This window comes from Alternaria dauci, chromosome 8, assembly GCF_042100115.1.
Source record: "Alternaria dauci strain A2016 chromosome 8, whole genome shotgun sequence".
Classification (NCBI taxonomy): Eukaryota; Fungi; Ascomycota; class Dothideomycetes; order Pleosporales; family Pleosporaceae; genus Alternaria; species Alternaria dauci.
Window position 1 is genome coordinate 103,383 of NC_091279.1, and position 20,379 is coordinate 123,761.

The window sequence follows — 20,379 nt, forward strand, 5'->3', positions numbered from 1 at the left end:
TGCTGCGGAAAAGACTTGCAAAGAGCGGGAATGATCATGTAATACCAGCTTACTGTCACGTGTCTGCTCGTCTATTTCGCAAAGATATTAAGCATAATATCTGCGCATTTTGTACAATACAGTAGTATCCTGTTCTTGCTTCGGTTAATCAAATTAGGTGACTCTGCTTCTTAATCATTGGATTGCGATGATTCAACGCCGGCTTTGGTTCGTCACGAGAATGAGAAGCCAAATACAGCACTCTACTAGGCAGAGTCGCTCGTGGACCCATCAGTGCAACTCATGAGAAATGATAGAACCCGCAATTAATGGTTTTTATTAGGCTGTTGACATTTGACCATGTAGGACGAGCTACTTCGACCGCTTAGTCATGAAAACTCCGACGACAGACGTTGACAGAGATGCCCCGTCAAGACCCCACCATTCAAATTTCGGTTATAGTTTATTCTTCTTCCAATTACCATCGGCTTCAAGCCGCTGGTTCGATGACAGTTCCCATTCCTTCCTGATAAGAGCAGTTCTATTGTTGGACCTAGGTAAAATCTCGCACGCAAAAGCAAGTGGGTGGCCTGCTGCGGAATCAGCTATCGCATCACGATCGACTGGTATTTCTTGACCGTTGGCTGTAGTGGCAGGGCGAATGTCAAATGCCCATAAGATCCTGGCCATGGCAATCAACAGATTGTTGGTCGCAACGTGTATGCCAGGGCACATTCTTCTTCCCGAGCCAAAACCGTAACCACCGCGCTCTCTTGGCGTGGCAGCGAACTGAGAGGCAAAAATAGATGTATCCTGGACCTGGCGCTCGGGTATAAAGTCTCGTGGGTTGGGGAAATCCTGCTCCTGGTGATTGGCGGCCCAAACGCCGAGGATGACTGTACTGCCTTTCGGGATGCGGAAGCCGCGATAGTAGTCTTCTCGTGACGTTGCGTGCGGAACCGCTCCGTTAAGCCCTACAGGAAGCCATCGGAGGGTTTCTTTGGCCACTGCGTTGAGGTAGGGGAGCCCTGCAAGATGCCCCTGTGAAGGTAGAGTATCTGGCCCCACAACGGCATCAAGCTCCTGTTGTGCTTTCTTCTGTGCTTCGGGAAAAAGCAGCATTGCCTTGAAAAATGTCTGCAATGTGTAAATCGAAGTATCGGCACCGGCTTCAAAAGACACCCCAGCAATGTAGGCAGCCGCGTGGTTTGTGAGGAGCTCACCATCCGCGGTTCCTCTCCATTTCTCCTGAGAAGCGGCAATTTCGCGAGCGAAGCAGGTTGGAGAACCGTTTATTGCCTTGTTGTAATATTTGTAGAATACGGCACGTTCGCTTTCATAGGCTTGAACTGCCTCCCGTGCGAGAGTGTTCCACTGACGGGGAATGATGTCAAGTATAGGCCTCACTGCAGGAAACATGTCCAGAAGCTGAGATTTTCCAACAAGACGTACAAACCCGTGAGAGTTTCCCATTAGCTCTTTGGTCTCTTGACTTTCTGTCTCTGGGAGGCGAAAGCCATAGGTAATGCTTGCAGAAATGCTCCCTATGGTTCTGCTGATGTGTTCAATGAAGCTGCTTGGCTTTTCCAGCAAATCAACGCAGAGCTTTAATGTCTCGAGTTCTTGGTATGGTATGTACTTTTGTACAGTGTTCGTATTGAGAGCGGCGTGGTAAAGCTTTCGCTCTAGACGCAGCACGTCATCGTAACCCCGCATTACTGTACGGGAATTTTCGAAAAGATGTCGAACGTAAGTATTAGGACGGTCGGCATAGTTGGCGCCCTTGACATCAAGCAAGTCATGCATGACAGTTCCATCTGCAAGGACAATAACAGTCTTCTGCCCGAGGATCAGAGAGTAGATGGGGCCATCTGATCACTTGTTAATCACCGTCGACCTCGTTCTAGATAGATTGACTCGACTTACATTCTTTGGCCCATAGTTGATACTGCTCATGAGACTTTTTCTTTGGCATCTGATGCAGGTTACCAAGAAGCGGCAAGGTCGGTGGACCTGGTGGTAAGTCGCTTGCCCGGCTTCCTATACGAAATACCCATACCAGGATAAGTGCGCTGGCTACAAATGAAATTGCAAAAAGGCTGGCACTGAACTGCATAGCTGCTAGCTGCAAGAATTATATACAGGCTGTTGTAACGGGTTCAGGTCTCTATATAGTATGAAGCATTCCTTCAATTCCAGCATCTGTGCGGATGTTGACGGAAACCTACACCCTCTTCCCCGGCTCGGTTTCGCAGCGTAGACTCATCCATTTTCAACCACCCATTCCCTGCAAGCCTTGTTGAAAGTGTTTGCGCTATCGAACAAGGCCTTGTCTAGTAGCGTTGTTCTCTTGCAAGAAAGACGCATTGTAAAGCCGAGTCGGGGCGGGGGGGTGTATCCCACCATTGAAAGTCCGAGCGACCGTCGGCCCGAGAGAAAAACCACTCCAATCATGCACAGAACTCTGGAGATTTACCGAAACGAATCAAGAAAATCAAGAATAAACGTCTTGGTTCTCACACTGACATCTTCAATTCGGAGCACTGGAAGAATAAGCTACGACATTGCAGTATGGCCAGAAAATACTCAGGAGTAGCATTTCTCACTAACGCCGACCAAGGTAAAAGTCAAATCGATATTATAGCCTTACCGGAGCTGACAGGAAAATGTTAGATATTGGGCGTACAATTGGCGAAACACTCATCGAGTCAGGCTGCAGACGAATCATTCTAAGTGGGAAGTCGTTGTTTGCCTTACATTCTACGCGAGAACACCTGCTCAATCAATACCCAGAAGTCGACGTCCGAATATGCAAGTGTACGGCAGATACATTTCCCAGTGTAGAAAAAGCTATTCTGGACGCCGCAGCATTCTATGGAACTTTCAATTATGTGATCAATTGTCAATCTCTATCCCGAGCTAGCGCAAGACCTACAGCCGAGACAACATTGAACGACTTCCAAGAATTTCTGGACATTTCTTCCCGAGAGGTATTACAGTTTCCAGCTTTTTCTAGAGAGAAGGATATCTCACTAACCATGCCACAGCTATGGATGTTTTGTAAAGCCCAAATATCGTATTTCACGTCCGACCCTACCTGCCGAGCATCTATCGTAAACATAATCCCATATGGAAACATCGGAACTCATGCTGGTCATCCCTTTCAGGCAATAAGCTCGTATAGTGCTGTGGGCATGACGAAGTCGGTAGCCCAAGACTTACTGTTTTCGCACAGAATTCGTTTGAACGCGGTATGTCCAGGGCTCACCAACAGTGCAGTCGACATGGCTCTACCAAGCGCCGAGAAATTAAAAAGGGGTGATGGAATGGGTCGACTCATCGATGTTCATGAAGTGGCAAACGTTGCAGTGTTCATGGTTGGGGAGAATGCATCGGCAATACATGGTGTGGTCTTACCAGTGGATGCAGGAAGATGCCTAGTGCACAACTGAAAGGCTGTAACAGCATATACTATGAGCCGACAAATAGTTAGCAAAGCAGATGCCCAATTTGGGAGCATTACCGAGGCAGCAATGAGAGCAATCTAATGACCCAACGTTGCAGACCTCACAGGAATCACATATCGAACGTTTAGGTCACACATTAGTTGAAAAAGATGTGTAAATATAAAAACCCGGACGATCTTTCGATACGCTAATTCTCTATATCTCCAGACAAGGACGGTAGATTCAGCCAATCTGCCATAGCGACTGGGTTGTCAAGTCCAGAGAACATAGCGAGGAGATCCGGATCTGCGAAATCACCCATAGATGACTCACACCCCTGAGAAACGTATGCGTTTATCGTGACTGGTGAATGAAGCTGCATACACTCCAATTTCGAAGCAAACACAAGTCCCTTTTGCTCGAAAACCCAAGAAAATAGCCGGAGCATCTCTCTAATTTGCGGCCATCTGTGTTCGACTTGTGTAAGATATGAGATGCTATTAACCACTGCTTCCTCGCAGATAACCTTCTCAGGGATAGAGAGGTTTATGGCACTTAGCAACTCGACAGAGAAAGCAATGTTCATAGCGACCGCAAAGGACCTATAGAGATTGAGACGTCAGCCAATATTACGCATATGTATTCGAGATAATTTACATTGCAAGCGGCATATACTCGCATAATCTGTGCAACACAACTCTTCTAACCGACAGGTCGAAATCAAGAATTGCATTGCTAAAGTGGGAACGTGTTCCACCATCGTCATCACCAGCAAGAGTTGTATTCTTCCAAAGAGCGCGTCGAATTTGGCACTCGAATGTCGCATACCATGTAAGGGGAATTAACGTCCATAACCCTTCGGTAGACCAGCATGTAACGGATTGCGGCCACAAGAGTGTTGGAAAAGTACGTCGCCAGGCCAGCATCGATTCCAATGCTTGTCTAATCTGGGCTTGATTCACCTCGGAAGGGTTCCTCGAGAGAATCGACAAGTAGAATCCTTTGATTTTCAAAGCGAGGTCGAACATCTGGAGTGCAAAGTGGGCATGGCGGGGATTGGTATCAGGTAAGATGCCTCTAAGGCCTGGGGGGATAAGTGTCAGATCCTCGGACAAGTCATCTTCGGTCAGGTCAGGTATGTCGTAGTGCAGTGGAATTTGCGAGCTGTTCACTTGACCCAGGGTACAAAGTGTTGCGTCTCGGACCTTGACAGTTAGTGGCACTTTATGCACCGTGGTCCGCTTCGCTACGTACCAATAGTACGCACCAAATCCGCTTCAAGAGCTTGTAGGTTCGAGGTTCGAGGTCTCTCTGGAGATTTCTAGGAGCTATGTCAATATCGCAACTCCTTCACTCAGGACAGGAAAATTGACTTATACCTTTGGTGCATTCCCATATTCGTAGCAATGCGAAGCGCATTCGAAAACCAGTAGCGGTAGTCTTTGTTGCTACGAGGCGAGGTGTAAGAGAAACCAAGGAGTAGACATCCCTGTAGCAGGTCTAGTTGGTTTTTCTCACAATCAAAGTTGTATAGCAGTAAAGCACGATCATAGAATGCTTCTCGGGCTTCTTGGTGCGTTGAATAGCCAGCACGATGGATCAAGTGGTCGTTAACAAACGAAGCGGCGTATGACAGAAGCGCCTGCATCACGAACGAAGAATGCTGTTCTCGATGATATCGCATTAAGAAGTCGTAGCGGTCTAGGATGGGTGCGTATGGAAAGGCATAAACGAAGTATGCACGAAGGAACTCGACACTATCATTCATATGTCAGCATAGCAGATATTTTAGTGGTAGAACAGGCCCTTTACCAGATGCTGTGCGGAGGCATAGTGAAAGCACTCTTGCTCCACAAGTATCTAGTATCGTCGTCAGCGAGATCTGACATCTCGTAATCCAGTCGCGTGAGTGGAGTTTCCGCGGCGTTGTTAGGTACACGATAATCTACGTGCACAACGGGATTGACCTCGTCCTGACCTGAGACGACTTGGCCTAGAATACTGGCAAAACCTAGGCAATTTTGATACTCAATGGCGATCAAGCCTTCTCTCGTAGTCGACGTGACAAGTTTGCCCTGGCGAGGCGTTGGAGCGAGTACGCATGCCTCTTGTAGTACGTTCTCGTCAGGATCTACGATCCCGTCTACATTCTCTTGTTGTATGGCAGCTGTGCCCTCGGATAGGACATCTTCCGGTAATTGAGGATAGCTCAGTGACGCTGTGTTCCGCTGGGTGTTCGGTTGGCGCTGGGTCCGGCGAAAAATTCTGCAATGGCCATATTAGCACAGCGAGATCTTTTTGCGATTGTGATTATTGATTTCTGCTCTCTACTTACTTCCGCTTTACTCGGGGGGGTACAGCACAATCACTAGCTCTACCACTCTCGGCACAACGGGAACAGGGTACATTCTGGAACACATCGCAGCGCATCTTCCGCTCGCGACATAGCGAACATGCTGCGCTTCTCATGTTCTTCAGCTGTGGGCTTCGATTTGGTTTGTCCGTAGGGATAGAATTTCCTGAGCAGAGGGGGAATGCAAATGGAACAACACTAAAATTGAGAGCAGTAGTGTGACAGAAACTGCCGACGTCCACCTTATACCAAGCAGCATACCCCGTAAGGCTAGGGTATAGTACTGGGGCAACAGACTGTCCAATCACGGGTTGCAGGTATAAGTGGCCATCTTATCAACGAAAATGACTATTCGAAAGTTGTATCTAACATACGCAACGCCATACAATTACCCAGGTAACCTCCCTCCCTGTGCGGCGAACAACCCAGTGGGCCGAGACCAGCCAATGAAAACGCACGGATAACCGACATCCCAACCTGACGCATTGTCTCATTGGACAGCTTCGGCCCACCGGGTTAATCTCCGCACAGGGAGGGAGGTTAAGTTATATAACTAGAGAAAGGCGCAGAATTAGTTCACCTAGTGAGCGGGCCTAAGGACTAGATAAGGTCGGAGTTGCGTTGTTTGATCCCTCGTAGAGCTACCAGATCTCAGCATGCTAGGTAGTCTACGGGGATAGACACGGAATATCGCGGATAGTAATTAGGCTCTCACGTAAGCTGACGTTTAGGAAACGTCACACAGAGTTCTTTCTAGAGGATCTACCTTTGCGAATGCGGGTTCGGCCCGAACGCGGGTTCGGCCGGAACGCTGGAACCAGAATAAGCCAATGCAGCCTAGGCAACATCTGTGCATGATTACGCGTTCATGCACGATTCGTCCTATGGATTGTAAATAATTAGAAACATTCTGACAACCCCGCATGGGTCTCTATGTCATTATCCGGTAGACGAATATTTGGGGGTAAATGTTTCGAAGATCCGACGGACAATTTATCTTCAGTAATGCAGGGCACCAATAAAACTACATGGCTTGTGGTCCATCTACCTACTTAGAAGGATCGCGTTAAAGATTACCCGATACTTGCAGGAGCATTGCAGCTCAATGAAGCGTCTCGTCGCAGATCGAGCGCCTCCGTGATCCTTATCGTTGATGACGTCATACGATGACCTTTATTATACCTTGTTTGGAATGCCACAATCAGTACAGCACATACTCTCTCCCGATTTTTGAAATCTACGACATCCGCCCTCAACTATACGACACACCTCAAGGCTACCACTCTAAATATTTACGTCCCGATACTTCAGACGAAGACACCAACTCGCTGGTCCCGATGCTGCAGCATGAGTCCGAGAAGAATAGTCGACTTCGAACATCCTGTGACTTGTGTATTCAGTCCAAAGCTAGATGCAGCAAAGACAAGCCATCTTGTCGCCGTTGCGCTAGAAGGGGCCATCAATGTGTTTACGGCGTCGCTCGTCGTGCGGGCCGACCAAGGAAATGCTCTCAGGCAAGCAATAGAGGCCCAGGAGTAGACGATCAACATAAAAAACCCGAGCCGCCGGGCCCTCTTGATTGGACAATGTCAACACCGGCTTGTCTATGTCAACAATATTTAAGCAGCTTCCGGGGGTTAGATGAGAGCGACACCAACCTTGTCCTCGCAGATACAGTAACCATAGCCCAAACTGAAGAAGTCATACCGTCACCGAAGCTGGACTCTGGTGTTCAGAGAGAAAGGTTCTTTGAACCGGCGTTACTGCGCAGCAACACTCTCACTCCGATCGACAGTACGATCGACAGGAGCTTCGACTATCTTTCTGATACGTTTCAAGAAGGAATTGAAGAGTTCATGGCTGGCTACTACGCTTCCACGCCAGATGGGGGAACTGGGCACGGCTCATCGATGGAGATGGTTACAACCCCGACCAACACACCACCTTTACAGACAGATTCTGCGTCCCTAAGATCCAATATGGGTCAAGAGAACGACGAGCAGCACCCAGCTGGGAGGCCAAATGAAACGACTCTGTTCTTCTCTGACATAGAGAGAGCGTTCCCCGAAAGACTCAAATCTCTACAACTAGACAGCATAGTCGGTTTCATCATTAGTAACGGCCAGAGCGATTCAGAAGTTGCCGTATGTCCGGCCAATCGTCTTCACAACAGTTGTCTCTGTTTCCATTCCGCAGCTATAAATAAGCTCCTGATTCTCGTCTCCCATCCAGCGTTGAATCCACGAAGCAGTCGTCTCTCATTAGATATTGTGCTCCTCTTTGAGAGCTTCATTTACGAAATCCACGAAAGTTTTCTAGAGTGTCGAGTTTGTCGCATGAAGTCCTCACATTCTCGGGCGTTTCTATTTGTATTCACAGATTGGATTACAGAGATATTAAGAAATATTGTCCAGGGTTTCCCTTCTAGAGAAGAAGTTCGAGACGTGTCTTCTGTTGGGCTTGGTAGTGTGGAAGATAGCTCTATAATTCGTATCGGACGGCTAGACCTGGACGGCCACCTCCAAGAATTATGCATACGAAGCTTGATTAAGCTCCGACTAAGTAGGCTACTTTTGATTATCGACAAGATAACCAAACACGATGATGAAAGGAGAGGAGCAGTATTTCAGCAACCTATACGTATCATGATGCAAGGAATCCATCACAGGATAGAGTCAGTCCTAGGCATGGTGGAGCTATAAATAGGGCTTCCTTAGTATGCGATAAGCAGTTAACATACTGATATTATAACAAACAGAATAAGATTACTATCAAGGTTGACAGTGCGTCTCCAGTATTAGAGAGATGGAGATTCGACATTTCTACCATGTAATGCCGGCCAAAGTGTAGCCAACGCTATTGATCACAGGCTTCTAAAGCCACTCGTTATTAAGAATATATCTACAGTGTTTGTTCAACAATACTGCTTTCTCCACTGTCATATCTAAAAAGATAAGAATGTTAGTCTAAGTTTCACAGAAAATGCATATTGAGTTTTAAGCCACGAACATTATGGCCTGCCTCGAATATATTCTCTCTAGGCTTGGGGCAGTTAGAACACTATCAAAGACGGTAACAGACTAATTGGGCTGTGGTAGCTCGTGCTAATCAGTAAGGGAAGCAGAATATAATGATTGTAGAAGGCCCTTGTGCGCATTGATTATAGATCTCTCTGAGCCTATTTACTACCTAGCTTCTTAACACGTGTTAGCTGGCGATAGCTCAGTAATAAATGCAGCTAGATACAACAGAGATTCACTATTAGAAAATACTATCCAGACACGAGGAAATTTACAGTCGACTTCAAGTTGATCGAAGTAGGCACCTTGTCTACTCGTAGAGTAGTTGTTTTCTTTTAGCAACTATGCGAAACCGTTTCTTATAGTGTTGGATTCATCAGGCCCAGCCAAGGCCCGAACGCTCTATACTCCTCATCCTTTTCATATCTATATAGCAAAAGTAGTTTACAAGTTAATCGAAATCGTACCCTGACTCGAAATATAGCAGAGTACCTTGGGCACTCATAAAGATCCATGAATGTAGAATTACTAGATGATGTGCCATGCGCCTTCTTTTGTACAAGAGCGCATCGTCTAATTGATATGCTACAGAATCACAAGCCCACCAGTAGAGTTACCCTGGGTACTTCTATGCTCCCATGCCTGCTACAAAGGCCCAGATGCTAATAAGAACATTCTCCAATTCTTCTATTTCCAAAGAGTCTCGTTCCGCATGCCCAGCAAGGTCACTCCCGTTTCTAGAGTGATAGAACCATCCCTTCAAGTCTGCGATAGTTTTTCCAAGCTGAATGACTGAAGACTTTATAACGATTCTTGCAATCACATCGCCATCTTCCTCCTGAAGTGTATGTCTTCCAATGCTAATAGCATTCCTGAGGCAAACAAGGCCCGACCTATTAAGATCCCGCTCTAGGCTAGATTGAGGACACTCCCTATCGAAATATGTGGCCTTTGCTGCGTTGAACATAACGAGAAGCCTACTCGTAGTCTCAAGAATGCCGAGAATCGCCGTACTGTCTGATAACAATCGCTCACGCACTTCGTGCTTGCCAAGGACATTATTCACACATAAGTGATATCGCAGTATTTGTTCAAGCGTGAATGAACCTAGTGTAGGAATGTCTGGCAATCCTCCCTGGGGCCGGGCTTCGGCACTATCTGTGTTCGTAGCCAGATCATAAATGACAGCTGAGTTGAGATCCTAGAGATTCTTTAGTATTCTTCCTAGAATTTGGCCAGATGGATCCTACCATAATGGGTTAATCGAGCTAGCTGCTTAAGATATTATAGTAATTCGATCTCAATAATAGTCCTTTCGTCATCCATAAGGTTGAGATCAATTGAGGCTATAATAACGGAACAAAGGGAAAATCACTCATCATATAGAAGAAGCTGCACAGTAGTAAAGTCCCTCTCTGTGCGACGGGAAACTCTGTATGCCGGAAACAATCAATAAAAAAGCATGGATAGCAACTTTCCCGACACGGTGCTGTGTCTGATTGGCTGTTTCCGGCACACGGGGTTTTCCGGCACATAGGAAGGAAATTTAATACACAAGTACCCTGTATATTGTGGAGATCTACGTTTCAAAAAGACCTAAATATCGTATCTTACTATATTAGGATAAATGTCAGAGGCTTAGATCGAATTCTACAGCGAGACGACCGGACGTACTACCTATGCTGGTATTTCGGCGCCGCTACGGTGCTACTACGGCCTCTCACAATCCTTCTTCGGTCCTTGACTTGATATGCACTGTGTTAGAACATCTTGGTAACCGTCTCCTGCCCGTAACCGAGAAACGCCCTTCAGCGCAGCGCGCGACATGACTGTCGTTGCGACCACAACCACCGTAGTTTGATTTTCACAAGATGAAGGGCGATGGAGAAAGATCTGAAGAACAAGAATAGAAGTCGATAAATGAATGTGGTGAGGGTTGGTTTCGATTAAAGTTGGATTCATCTCCCGGGGGGGCCACCTTTCGCTTACGGGCGACGGACGGTACGCACACGATAGCAACGCATGCAGGCTTCCGTTGTGGAGCGTCGGGATATGGGGTCCTATCCAAGTCTGCTAGAACAGAAAAACGCTCATTGCGCTAGCCCGCTCACACTCCCCTCCTGCACCTCATGCTGACCCCTAGGTGCACTCCCCCAATCAATTGCGCGTAGAAATATGTTAGGGATTGCGTGTAGAAAGAATTAAAGGATTGAACTGCAGACTTGTCAACAATCAAGCCAATCAAGCCGATCTAACCTAATATGGTAGTTCACTAACTCGCGGATGTTAAGATCCTACTAAATGTAGTTAGATCGGCTTGATTGGCTTGATTGTTGACAAGTCTGTTGAACTGAGGTTCTATTGTATGTTGCTATGAACAGTTTATATAGTAGGAAAGCCGTGAGGTGTACTAGATAGTACAGCAGTGGAGACGTGAAACTGTGATGCGTGATACAAGAGGAAAGACTCCAAAACCGTGACAAAATACTATCACAATTAGCACCTGCATCGCTTCCCAGCTGGTGGTCGATTTGATAGCTTTTTCGGGTGCAGAACCAGTCAAAACACAAAGAATGTTGAGCTTGAAATGCTCTCGAGACAATCTCAACGATTATCGAGATTTGGGAACTATCGTTTCATCCTCTATCCGTTGCCGTCGTGGAGCGCTCATTTCCTTCTGACTCTATTTGCTTATTGCCCTTCTAATTCTCAGCGGGCTTGCAGAAGCACCGCAAGTTAGGTCCCGGGAAAATCGCAACACCGCCGTCAATCCAATCGAAATCGGAATCCCTAGAAATAAACACACGTTAGTAGTCTGGCAGTAATAGTATGCGAGAACGGTTGCATATAAAGAACAAGTTACTCACTTCGTACCATCTAGGGACAAGTCGTAGCATCGAAACAGGGTCGCGAATGCGAGGTAAAGTTCACACCATGCAAGACTGTGACCCAGAATGTTAGTAATGAATTATTTTAGTTTGAGTACTGCAGAAACTTACTTAATGCCTAGACAGCTGCGAGGGCCTTTGGAAAATGGAACGAAGTACTTGTCAAGAGCGGCTGCATCTTTGGCGAGCCAGCGCTCTGGCTCAAACTTCGTAGGATTTTCGAACGCATCCTTGTGTTTCATGGAGAACAGTGTACCCATGCTAACAATTGTCTGTGTTATTCAATTCAGCGCATATCCTTTGGCGGCACATTGTGACTGGTTGCGAGAGTGACTGACATTACCAGGTATGAATTTGCCAGCAACCCAGCCGCCTTGGGGAGGTAACATGCGCGAAAACTCAGATGTTGTAGTCGGCGCAATTCGTAAAGATTCTTTGATAACTGCAGTCTGTGAAAACGTTACTAATGGGTGGATAAACATAGACGGTGATGACACTCACTAGATAAGGAAGTTTTTCGAGGATCTTTGAGCGAGGACGGTCCTCCAGATTGGGCCAGGCTTGCCTGAGCTCTGCTTTCAGACGCTGACACTTCTCTGGGTTGCGCAGTAGCCGATATGTTCCTATCGTCATCGTTGTGCCCGTGGTATCTGTGCCCGCAATGAGAAGGGAAATCGCCTCTTCGATCAGACTTCCATGAGATGGCAAAGGGCGTCCATTGTAATTCTCCGGGCTGAGAAGTGAACGATAAATGATTGGATGTCGATACTCGTTGGGATCTTCGAGCTGCGCAGTGATGCTGTCGATCTGCTTAGCAAACGTCTGCGCATCGTAAGTAAAGTAGCTTTAGGCAGAAACGTTTTTACATACTTTTCTCAGTTCGGCAAATGCGATGCCCTTGGGAAACAGCCTCAGTGACAACCACTGTGGGAGGCTTAAGATTGTCTTGCGAATAAGAGCAAAATGTTTGAAAGCCATGAAATAGGTCGCCATAGCTTCCATGGCTTCGAGCACAGGGCTATGAAAGTCATCATTGCTAAAGCAGTCAACTGACTTTCCAAAGCACGTTGATGTAATTGTCTCAAGACCGAGACAGCGGAATCCCGAAGAAAGATCCGAGGACTGCCCGGCCCTGTTTTGCTTGGTAAGGACACTGCAGAATTTCTCAATCTAGCATAACAATGTTTAGAAGCGAAATGTAGAGGGAGAGAGGGAGAGAGAGTATTTACATTTTCCTGGATCATCCATTCTCGGTCCAAGACGGAGCTTTTGGTGAAGAACGGATGTAGAATGTCTTTGCGGACTTTGTTGTCCTCATATTTGACAAAGGTAACAGTAGAACCGTCGCCGCCAAGCAGTGCGTACATGTACGGATCTTTGTCCCAACGTTTTCGGTAGATCTCTTCATACATGGAGGGATGGTTGAAATGTAGCTAGAATAGTTTAGTAGCTTTTCTCACGAGAAAGGCAATCCCCACATAACACACCCTGTTGGGGCCAATCCTTATGATGTCGCCTGGTGTAGGTTTAGTCAACCACCCTGGTGCGATAAAGTTTGCGGGAAGCCTACCATACTGTTCGTGCAGACGCTCACAAATGTGGTGCATGGACCGGCCCATGATGACCTGCTGATATGCAGACCACCAGGTGGAAGACGCAGCTAAGGGTGGGCCAGGAAACGCAGAGAGGGGATGGAAGAAGACATTGCGGATGGCATCGATGGCTACGACAAAAATTGCGGTGAATACCACCAGCACAACAAAAGTTGAGTACCTCTCGACGCCCTCGACGGGAGCGAACATGCTGCTCAAAGAATAGAGGGTGATGAGTTTCAATACTTGTTCCACAGAATCAAAGAAGAGAGGGATGTAATCAAGACCGTGCAGTTTGTTGAGAAATTTAAAGTAGTTGATACTACATAAAGTCCACTGGCTCCTTGAATTGTGCAGGTAATTTCTTTTCGAAGATATGCCCCGACTCATGATCTTCTACTTACTTTTCATGTGAATAATAATCGAAAAAAAGCTTATCAATAACTCAACAGATAATTGTGGGCTAGATAATGGTCGTTGCTATTAATGAAATTAATATTCTAGGTTGGAAAATACCCCGCGGTGTAGTGTGTTTAAAATGCACCGGTAATCTACCGATGCTGCCGGATGTTATGGATGCGGACCGGAGATGCCACGTTAGCGTAAGGAGCCTCGACGACGTGTCACTTAAAGTATGACATCGTAGTAAATAGCAGAAGAATGGGCCTAATAAAGCTATCTTGGGCTCTAAAAGTGTTAGTGTACTACTTTACTAATTCGCTAAGTATATTAGCGTAAATTCATTATCTTAATATTATACCGTGGACTCGAATGCTGCAGATAGCGGGGGAGCACATAAATCTACCTGGACTATACCACATTCGAACTACTGGGTGCTTGGCAAAAACACCTGCGTTTAGGTCATCATACCGCCTTACCCAACAGCATTGTGCTTGCAGTGTTGCATTAATACGCTGATTAAATTAGGACCACATTTCAACATCATGCCGAATGGCAATTTACACATAATCAAAATCTATATCAGGGCGGGCCCATCCTGATCTTCTTAGTTTCTCCAAGGCTATGCACTACCACGACGCTGCATCATGACTACTTACTCTCTTAAATTCGTTGACGTGAACGGTGAGCGTCCTAGAAGATTCTACCTTCATGTGGTCTTTAACAATCTTAGACAATATCGCGGCGCCAAAAGACGCGTTATGGCTCTGTCCGCTGCGCTTCGCCTACGACTGGCTTCACGATGCGACGCCTGGATACCCCACCCCGTCACCACTAGACTATAGTTTAGAGCTACTTTTAACCCCACCGGGCTCACCCGGCGACGGTGTCAAGAATATTAACGCAGCTTCAACAACACACGTCATTACATCATGCGACAACGCAAACGGCTTTGACATCCACCCCTTGCAAGCTGGCCTACCGTGGCCTACCAGCCTCGCAAAAGTCAGACAGAGTCGACACTGGCGTGCTGGCATGCGCATCTCTAATGAACTCCTGGAGCTTTTCTCCACTGACGCGACAATTACGCAAGCAGTAAGGAAAAACGGGGTTTCTCTTGCTCGCATAGCATCAAAGGAGCTACTGGTCGAGGCAGATGACCGCTTTGCGAAGTTTGCTACGTACCTCTTCCCCGAGGCCAATGAGCAGCGGATGCGGTTGTTGGCGGCTGCGATAGTGTATGTTATCATCTTCGATGGTAAGCAGAATCGCCGCTTATTTTTGTGAATTATGCTGATATATAGAATTTTCCACGATTCAGATTCGTGGGAGATGCATAGCGAAGACAAGCTCGATGTGGTTCGAGAGGATTTTGTCAAGCGGCTCGAAGGTCAAATTGAGGAAGCCACTGAGCAGAAAACACCCTTGCAAGCACTTATAGATTACACTGTTCAGGGACTTAAAGATGAAGACAAAATCTCGGGTGATGGCGGCCAGGAAGTGATTGATCGCCTGATCGACTTCTGCTACCATGTGCCTCCTCAGAAGACGTTCGACAACCTGGGCGACTATCTCAGCTATCGTCGCATCGATGCCGCCGTGCCGTGAGTGTCCCCTCTTTTTGTTGCTACACCTCTCACGCGAGTTGCAGGTACATCCTCGCATGTCTCAAATTTTCGCTGGGTTCGAGCGTACGCATCGAGAATCCGAAGCTTGAGCGCTTCCTTCGGTTAGTGAGCGATCAAATTTCGTTGTCCAACGATCTCGCATCATACGACAAGGAAAAGCAGGCTTACGACTGTGGTAAAGCGTGCTACATGATCAACGCTGTCGAGGTCGTGCAACGCCTTCTTGTGCTCCCGTCTTCGGGCGCAGCGAAGTCAATCACATATTTGATGCAGCTTGATGTTGAGTCTGAAATCAAGACAGAGCTAGAAAGATTAGTTGCCAGTAGAGAGCTCTCTACAGAGGAGCTACAATTCGTCGATGCCGTGATGGTCATGACTGCAGGTAACGTCTTTTACTCTGTTATATCGCCAAGATACGGGGGACAAGGAGCCAAGTTGGAGCTATAGTCAGATGGGAAATTGTTGCAGAATCAACTGTTGGAAGGACGGTGTACCAAGGCATGATGCTATCAGGTTGGTGGATGTGTGTACTGCTGGTCTCGACCCTCCGATCAAGAGTGTAGTTCAGAGCTGGGGTGGTGATGAGCCTGAGACGAACCATTTGTAGCAAAAACGACGCATCAGAACTGTGAGCCGCTTAGTGATCATGTGCAACCTGTTTGGTCGTGCGAAGGATATAGCATCGCGAACAATATTCTCAGGGTGTTGAACTGCGCTCAAATCCTCCTTACTGGGAATTCAGTTCGTTGTCATTTGTACGTATACCGACGAATAAAAGAAGTAGTTAAATGAGGTATCAATCTGAACGAAAGCATATGTCAGCCGGTCTTCCACCCGAAGAACACCTCATCCGTCCTAAACTATTGCGTATATACCGTATCTATCGATTCTATCTTTACTCTAGTCCTTAACTCTAATAAGCCCGTATGTATAATTATAGTGCCGTTATAGATGTAAAATATATTATCTATTATAAACACACTTCCTTCTCTATCTCTTAATATTATCCCCCCCGGGCCTTAGGGATAAGGCCTATAGTATTATCTTAACGTGTTTTATAAGCGAGCTAGTAACCTAAGCGAGTTAGTAACGCTAAACTAGCGCACTACCTGCACGCAATAATTACGTAATATCTTAATAACTATAAACCTAAAAGATATTTACTAAAGCTAATATATAGTTTACTATCTTAAATATATAAGTATAACGTATCTTAAGCCTTAATTTAGCTACAGTAATATATAATATCCTTTAAAGTACTCTTTTTAATTAATATATAAGAAAGTATATATAATATAACTATAAAGTAAACTTAAAGCACCTAATAAAACTAGAAGAGGACACTATAGTTTAGAGGGTTCTTAAGTAGTTTATATAAGGTCTTATACCCTTAAGGTCTATTATATAAGAAATAGTAAATAAACTCCTCTAATTATAATATAGTAACTCTATTAGTAAGAATTAAGTTAATAACTTTATTAAGTAGACTCCTAAGCTCTAAAAGTACTAGAGCTAACTATATAACTATTAGTAAGCTACTTATAAAGAACTTATAGCTATCTAGTAATAGTTTAACTTAATATAAGAGATAAAACTAAAATAAGAGAGTATAGATAGTAATATCTATAACTTTAATAAGATTAAGTTTATAATAAGTATAATTTTATTATAGATAATAATTACTAGCTTAGGAGTAGCTAAAAGAAAGAAGATAATTTATTTAAGTAACTATAAGTAAGTTATTATTATTTAAGGTATTAGGGCTATAGGTTACTTACTCCTACTTTTTATTATCTTTATAAGTAGTATACTTATTAATATTTAGTTATAAGACTTACTATATAATTAAATCCTAAAAATAAACCTTAATAGTTAGATAAATAACTAGCTTACTTTTATTTAGTTAGACTACTTTATTAAGTATATAAGATTAAGCGCTATAGGTATATACTAATTACTTATAGTTAATAAGTATAAGAGCTATACCTTACTTAAATTCTAGGATTATTATAAGGAGAAGAATATTATCCTTTACTATATACCTCTATATTTATTACACCTACTATAGCCTCTTAATATTAGTTACTTTACACTACTAAAGCGTAGGTATAGTAACTAAATCTTATCTTTAGTATATAACTATATTACTTTTATTAATAAAGAATCCTTCCTCTAAATATTTAAGCTAGCTTTTGAATAATATTAAATAGTAAAGTATATTAAGGTAAACTTTAGAGGTACTAGACTAGTCCTATATAACTTATAAGCTATTCTATTAAAGTTTAATATAAGGTTATAGATATTAGGCCTAGCTATTAATATATACTATCCTACACTATAATTAGTAGTTTACTAATTATATATACCTTTTTAGTTATATAGTATAGTAGTATAGGGCTACGTTCTAATAAAAGACTCTAGTATTATTATTATTAATATAAGGTATATAAAAGGTACAGATACTATATAATATATATAAGATTAAGGTATAAGCTATGCTTATTTAATAAAGGATATAAAACTATTATAGGTCCTCTATAAGCTTATTAGATAAAAAGATTAGGTAGCTAAGTAAAGGCGTATAGTAGATTATATATAATATAGTATTATTATAGGAGGGATAGGTATATATATAAAGTATAATTTATAACCTTATAGAGTATTAGTTAAGAATATATTAGTATATTTAAATAGAGGAGACCCTAATAGTTAGAGAAGTATAAGACTTAATTACTAAAAGGGTAGGTAAGAAGTATAATACTAGTAAAGGGCCTATAGGTAAGGTATATAGCGTAAGGTACTATAGATATTATAGTAAAAAAGGATATAACTCCTATATCTATAAGGTAGAAATAGATAATACTAAGGATAGTAATAAGTCTAAAGAATAAATTAGTTTACTAACATTCTTAATAAGTATATTACGTGTTATAAGATAGTTATATATAGGTAGTATACTAGTTTAGCGTTACTAACTTACCTAGGTTACTAGTTTACTAATAAAATATATTAAGTTAACCTCTATTAAGTTAGTTTCCTACTTTTAGGGCTATAGAAATTAGTATAAGTTAATTTAAATATAATTAGTTAATTAAGAGATACTTACTAATAGTTTAGGTTAAGATAAATTAACTATTATAAGTTTTATAAAGTATAGTAAGTATTTATATATATAGCTTTTATACTCTAAGTAAGTTTTAATTAAGTTCTAAGTAAGCTCTAGTATAAGTCTAAGTAGGTTTAGATAACTATTCTAACTCTAGAGCTATTCTAACTCTAAGGTTAACTAGCTAAGGCTCTTACCTAGGCCTCTACTTATTATATATTATATATAGCTATAAATAAAGATAATAAATATAATTTAGAAAATAAGTAGTAAGTATAATAAATAAGGAATTATACTTACTTACTACTAATACTTTAATATTAACTATAGTTAATATACTTAGAAGTACTACTTAATTAATTACTAGCTCTACTAGAGTAAGGTATATATAAGAGTTAGTATAGTTAAACCTAATAGTTAGTCTTAAGGAGTATAGTATACTCTATATAAAGTAAGATATATATAAATAAATATACTAGATAAATAAAGCCTTTTTAGTAGATACTAGTAGACTAAAAGACTTAGAAGGGTCTTTAGAATTAGACTAGTTCTTAACTATATATAAACTTAATTACTAAAGGATATACTAATATTAAATACCTAACTCTTTATATTATAATAACTTATATATAATATATAAGCTAGTTAAGAAGAATATCTAACTTATTAATATACTTAGATAAGACGTACCTATAGAGTTTAGTTAAGAAGACTAGAAAGTAAAAGTAATTAAAAAGTAATATCTTTATCTTAGTATTAGAAATCCTAATCTAAGCTTATATAATAGTTATAAGAATATAGCCTTATACTACTATACTTTATAACTAAAAAGGTATATATAATTAGTAAACTACTAATTATAGTATAGTATAGTATATATTAATAGCTAAGCTTAGTAATATCCTCTATCTTTATAGTATATACCTTTAGGCGTACCTATAATAAATAAGTAAGTAATACTAAACCCTTTAGTAGTTTATAATTTTTTATTTTCTATAAGTAAGGGGGTATTATTAATATAAAACTTTAAAAAAGTAAAAAGTAGCTATCCCTCTAATTATTAGTTATAAAAGTTAATAAAAAAAGATAAGGTAATAACGCGATTTAAACGCTAAACTAATTAGTATTTTTAGGTAGTAAAGCTCTAACGTCTATACATAAAAACTATAGTTTTAAAAATTTACTAAAAGTAACTAAAAAAGATACCTATTAGAAACCTTAGTAGAGGTCTAATAGGGATTACTAGCTATTATTAACTAGTAACGTAATTATAATATATTATAAAGAGGAGGATATAGTATATTTACTATAACTAAGAAGGGTTATATAAAAACTTAGCTACTTCTAACCTTTATACTAATAATAACTTACTCTAAGTATCCTACTATATATAATTAAATTATACTATATATAAATACCTATAGTATATATAAATACTTATAGTATATATAAATATATATATTTCCTCTTTATCCTTATCTAGGAGGTCTTTTAGCCTAGCCTAAAAACCCTAACTAGATAGGTACTAATTAATATATCTATAAGTATATAATATACTTACTTTATATATACTTAGGAGCTACTTAGAGTAGTCCTTAATAAGTTAGATAAGTAATTACTTAAGTTCTACTTCCTATTCTAGAATAGAAAGGCCTCTTAGGTTAATATCTCTAGTATTAATAATATTATTATAGAGGTAGCTATTAGGTAGAGGAGGATATAGATAGGGAGGAAGGTAAAGGAGCTAGTATATATAGCTTATATAGATAGCTACTATAGCTATAAGCTCCTTATATTTAGCTACTTTATTATTCTTTTATAAAGTACCTTTAGCTAAGAAACTAAGAACTAGCTATACTAGTAGATAAAGGATATTAAAAGAGTATTAGAGGAGTAATATCTTAGGCTTAAGGAGAGGGAGTTTAAAGAAATACTATAAGGATAAGAGAATAAGGCGTAGATAGTACT

General features: G+C 42.1%; 4 protein-coding genes across 4 annotated transcripts; 1 reads left to right on the forward strand and 3 right to left on the reverse strand.

Moving 5' to 3' along the window:
• Window positions 1-299: 299 nt before the first annotated feature.
• ACET3X_007979 (uncharacterized protein) lies at window positions 300-2,103 on the reverse strand. The gene is made up of 2 exons (XM_069454649.1): window positions 1,906-2,103; window positions 300-1,850 (listed from the first exon to the last, which is right to left on the reverse strand). The coding sequence occupies exons 1-2, from the start codon at window positions 2,093-2,095 to the stop codon at window positions 436-438; spliced, it is 1,605 nt and encodes a 534-aa protein (XP_069303581.1). The 5' UTR covers window positions 2,096-2,103; the 3' UTR covers window positions 300-435.
• Window positions 2,104-3,612: 1,509 nt separating this feature from the next.
• Window positions 3,613-5,984, reverse strand: ACET3X_007980 (uncharacterized protein). Its single transcript, XM_069454760.1, has 6 exons — window positions 5,761-5,984; window positions 5,238-5,690; window positions 4,805-5,182; window positions 4,680-4,746; window positions 4,083-4,630; window positions 3,613-4,027 (listed from the first exon to the last, which is right to left on the reverse strand). Exons 1-6 carry the CDS (start codon window positions 5,892-5,894, stop codon window positions 3,634-3,636), a joined length of 1,974 nt encoding a protein of 657 aa, XP_069303582.1. The 5' UTR covers window positions 5,895-5,984; the 3' UTR covers window positions 3,613-3,633.
• A 5,166-nt stretch (window positions 5,985-11,150) lies between these two features.
• On the reverse strand, window positions 11,151-13,526 carry ACET3X_007981 (uncharacterized protein). Its single transcript, XM_069454871.1, has 9 exons — window positions 13,257-13,526; window positions 13,174-13,202; window positions 12,916-13,119; window positions 12,557-12,856; window positions 12,188-12,508; window positions 12,025-12,135; window positions 11,798-11,958; window positions 11,666-11,740; window positions 11,151-11,588 (listed from the first exon to the last, which is right to left on the reverse strand). The coding sequence occupies exons 1-9, from the start codon at window positions 13,486-13,488 to the stop codon at window positions 11,501-11,503; spliced, it is 1,521 nt and encodes a 506-aa protein (XP_069303583.1). The 5' UTR covers window positions 13,489-13,526; the 3' UTR covers window positions 11,151-11,500.
• Window positions 13,527-14,182: 656 nt separating this feature from the next.
• Window positions 14,183-15,922, forward strand: ACET3X_007982 (uncharacterized protein). The gene is made up of 4 exons (XM_069454982.1): window positions 14,183-14,361; window positions 14,411-14,935; window positions 14,999-15,281; window positions 15,329-15,922. The coding sequence occupies exons 1-4, from the start codon at window positions 14,325-14,327 to the stop codon at window positions 15,750-15,752; spliced, it is 1,269 nt and encodes a 422-aa protein (XP_069303584.1). The 5' UTR covers window positions 14,183-14,324; the 3' UTR covers window positions 15,753-15,922.
• The last annotated feature ends 4,457 nt before the right edge of the window (window positions 15,923-20,379 follow it).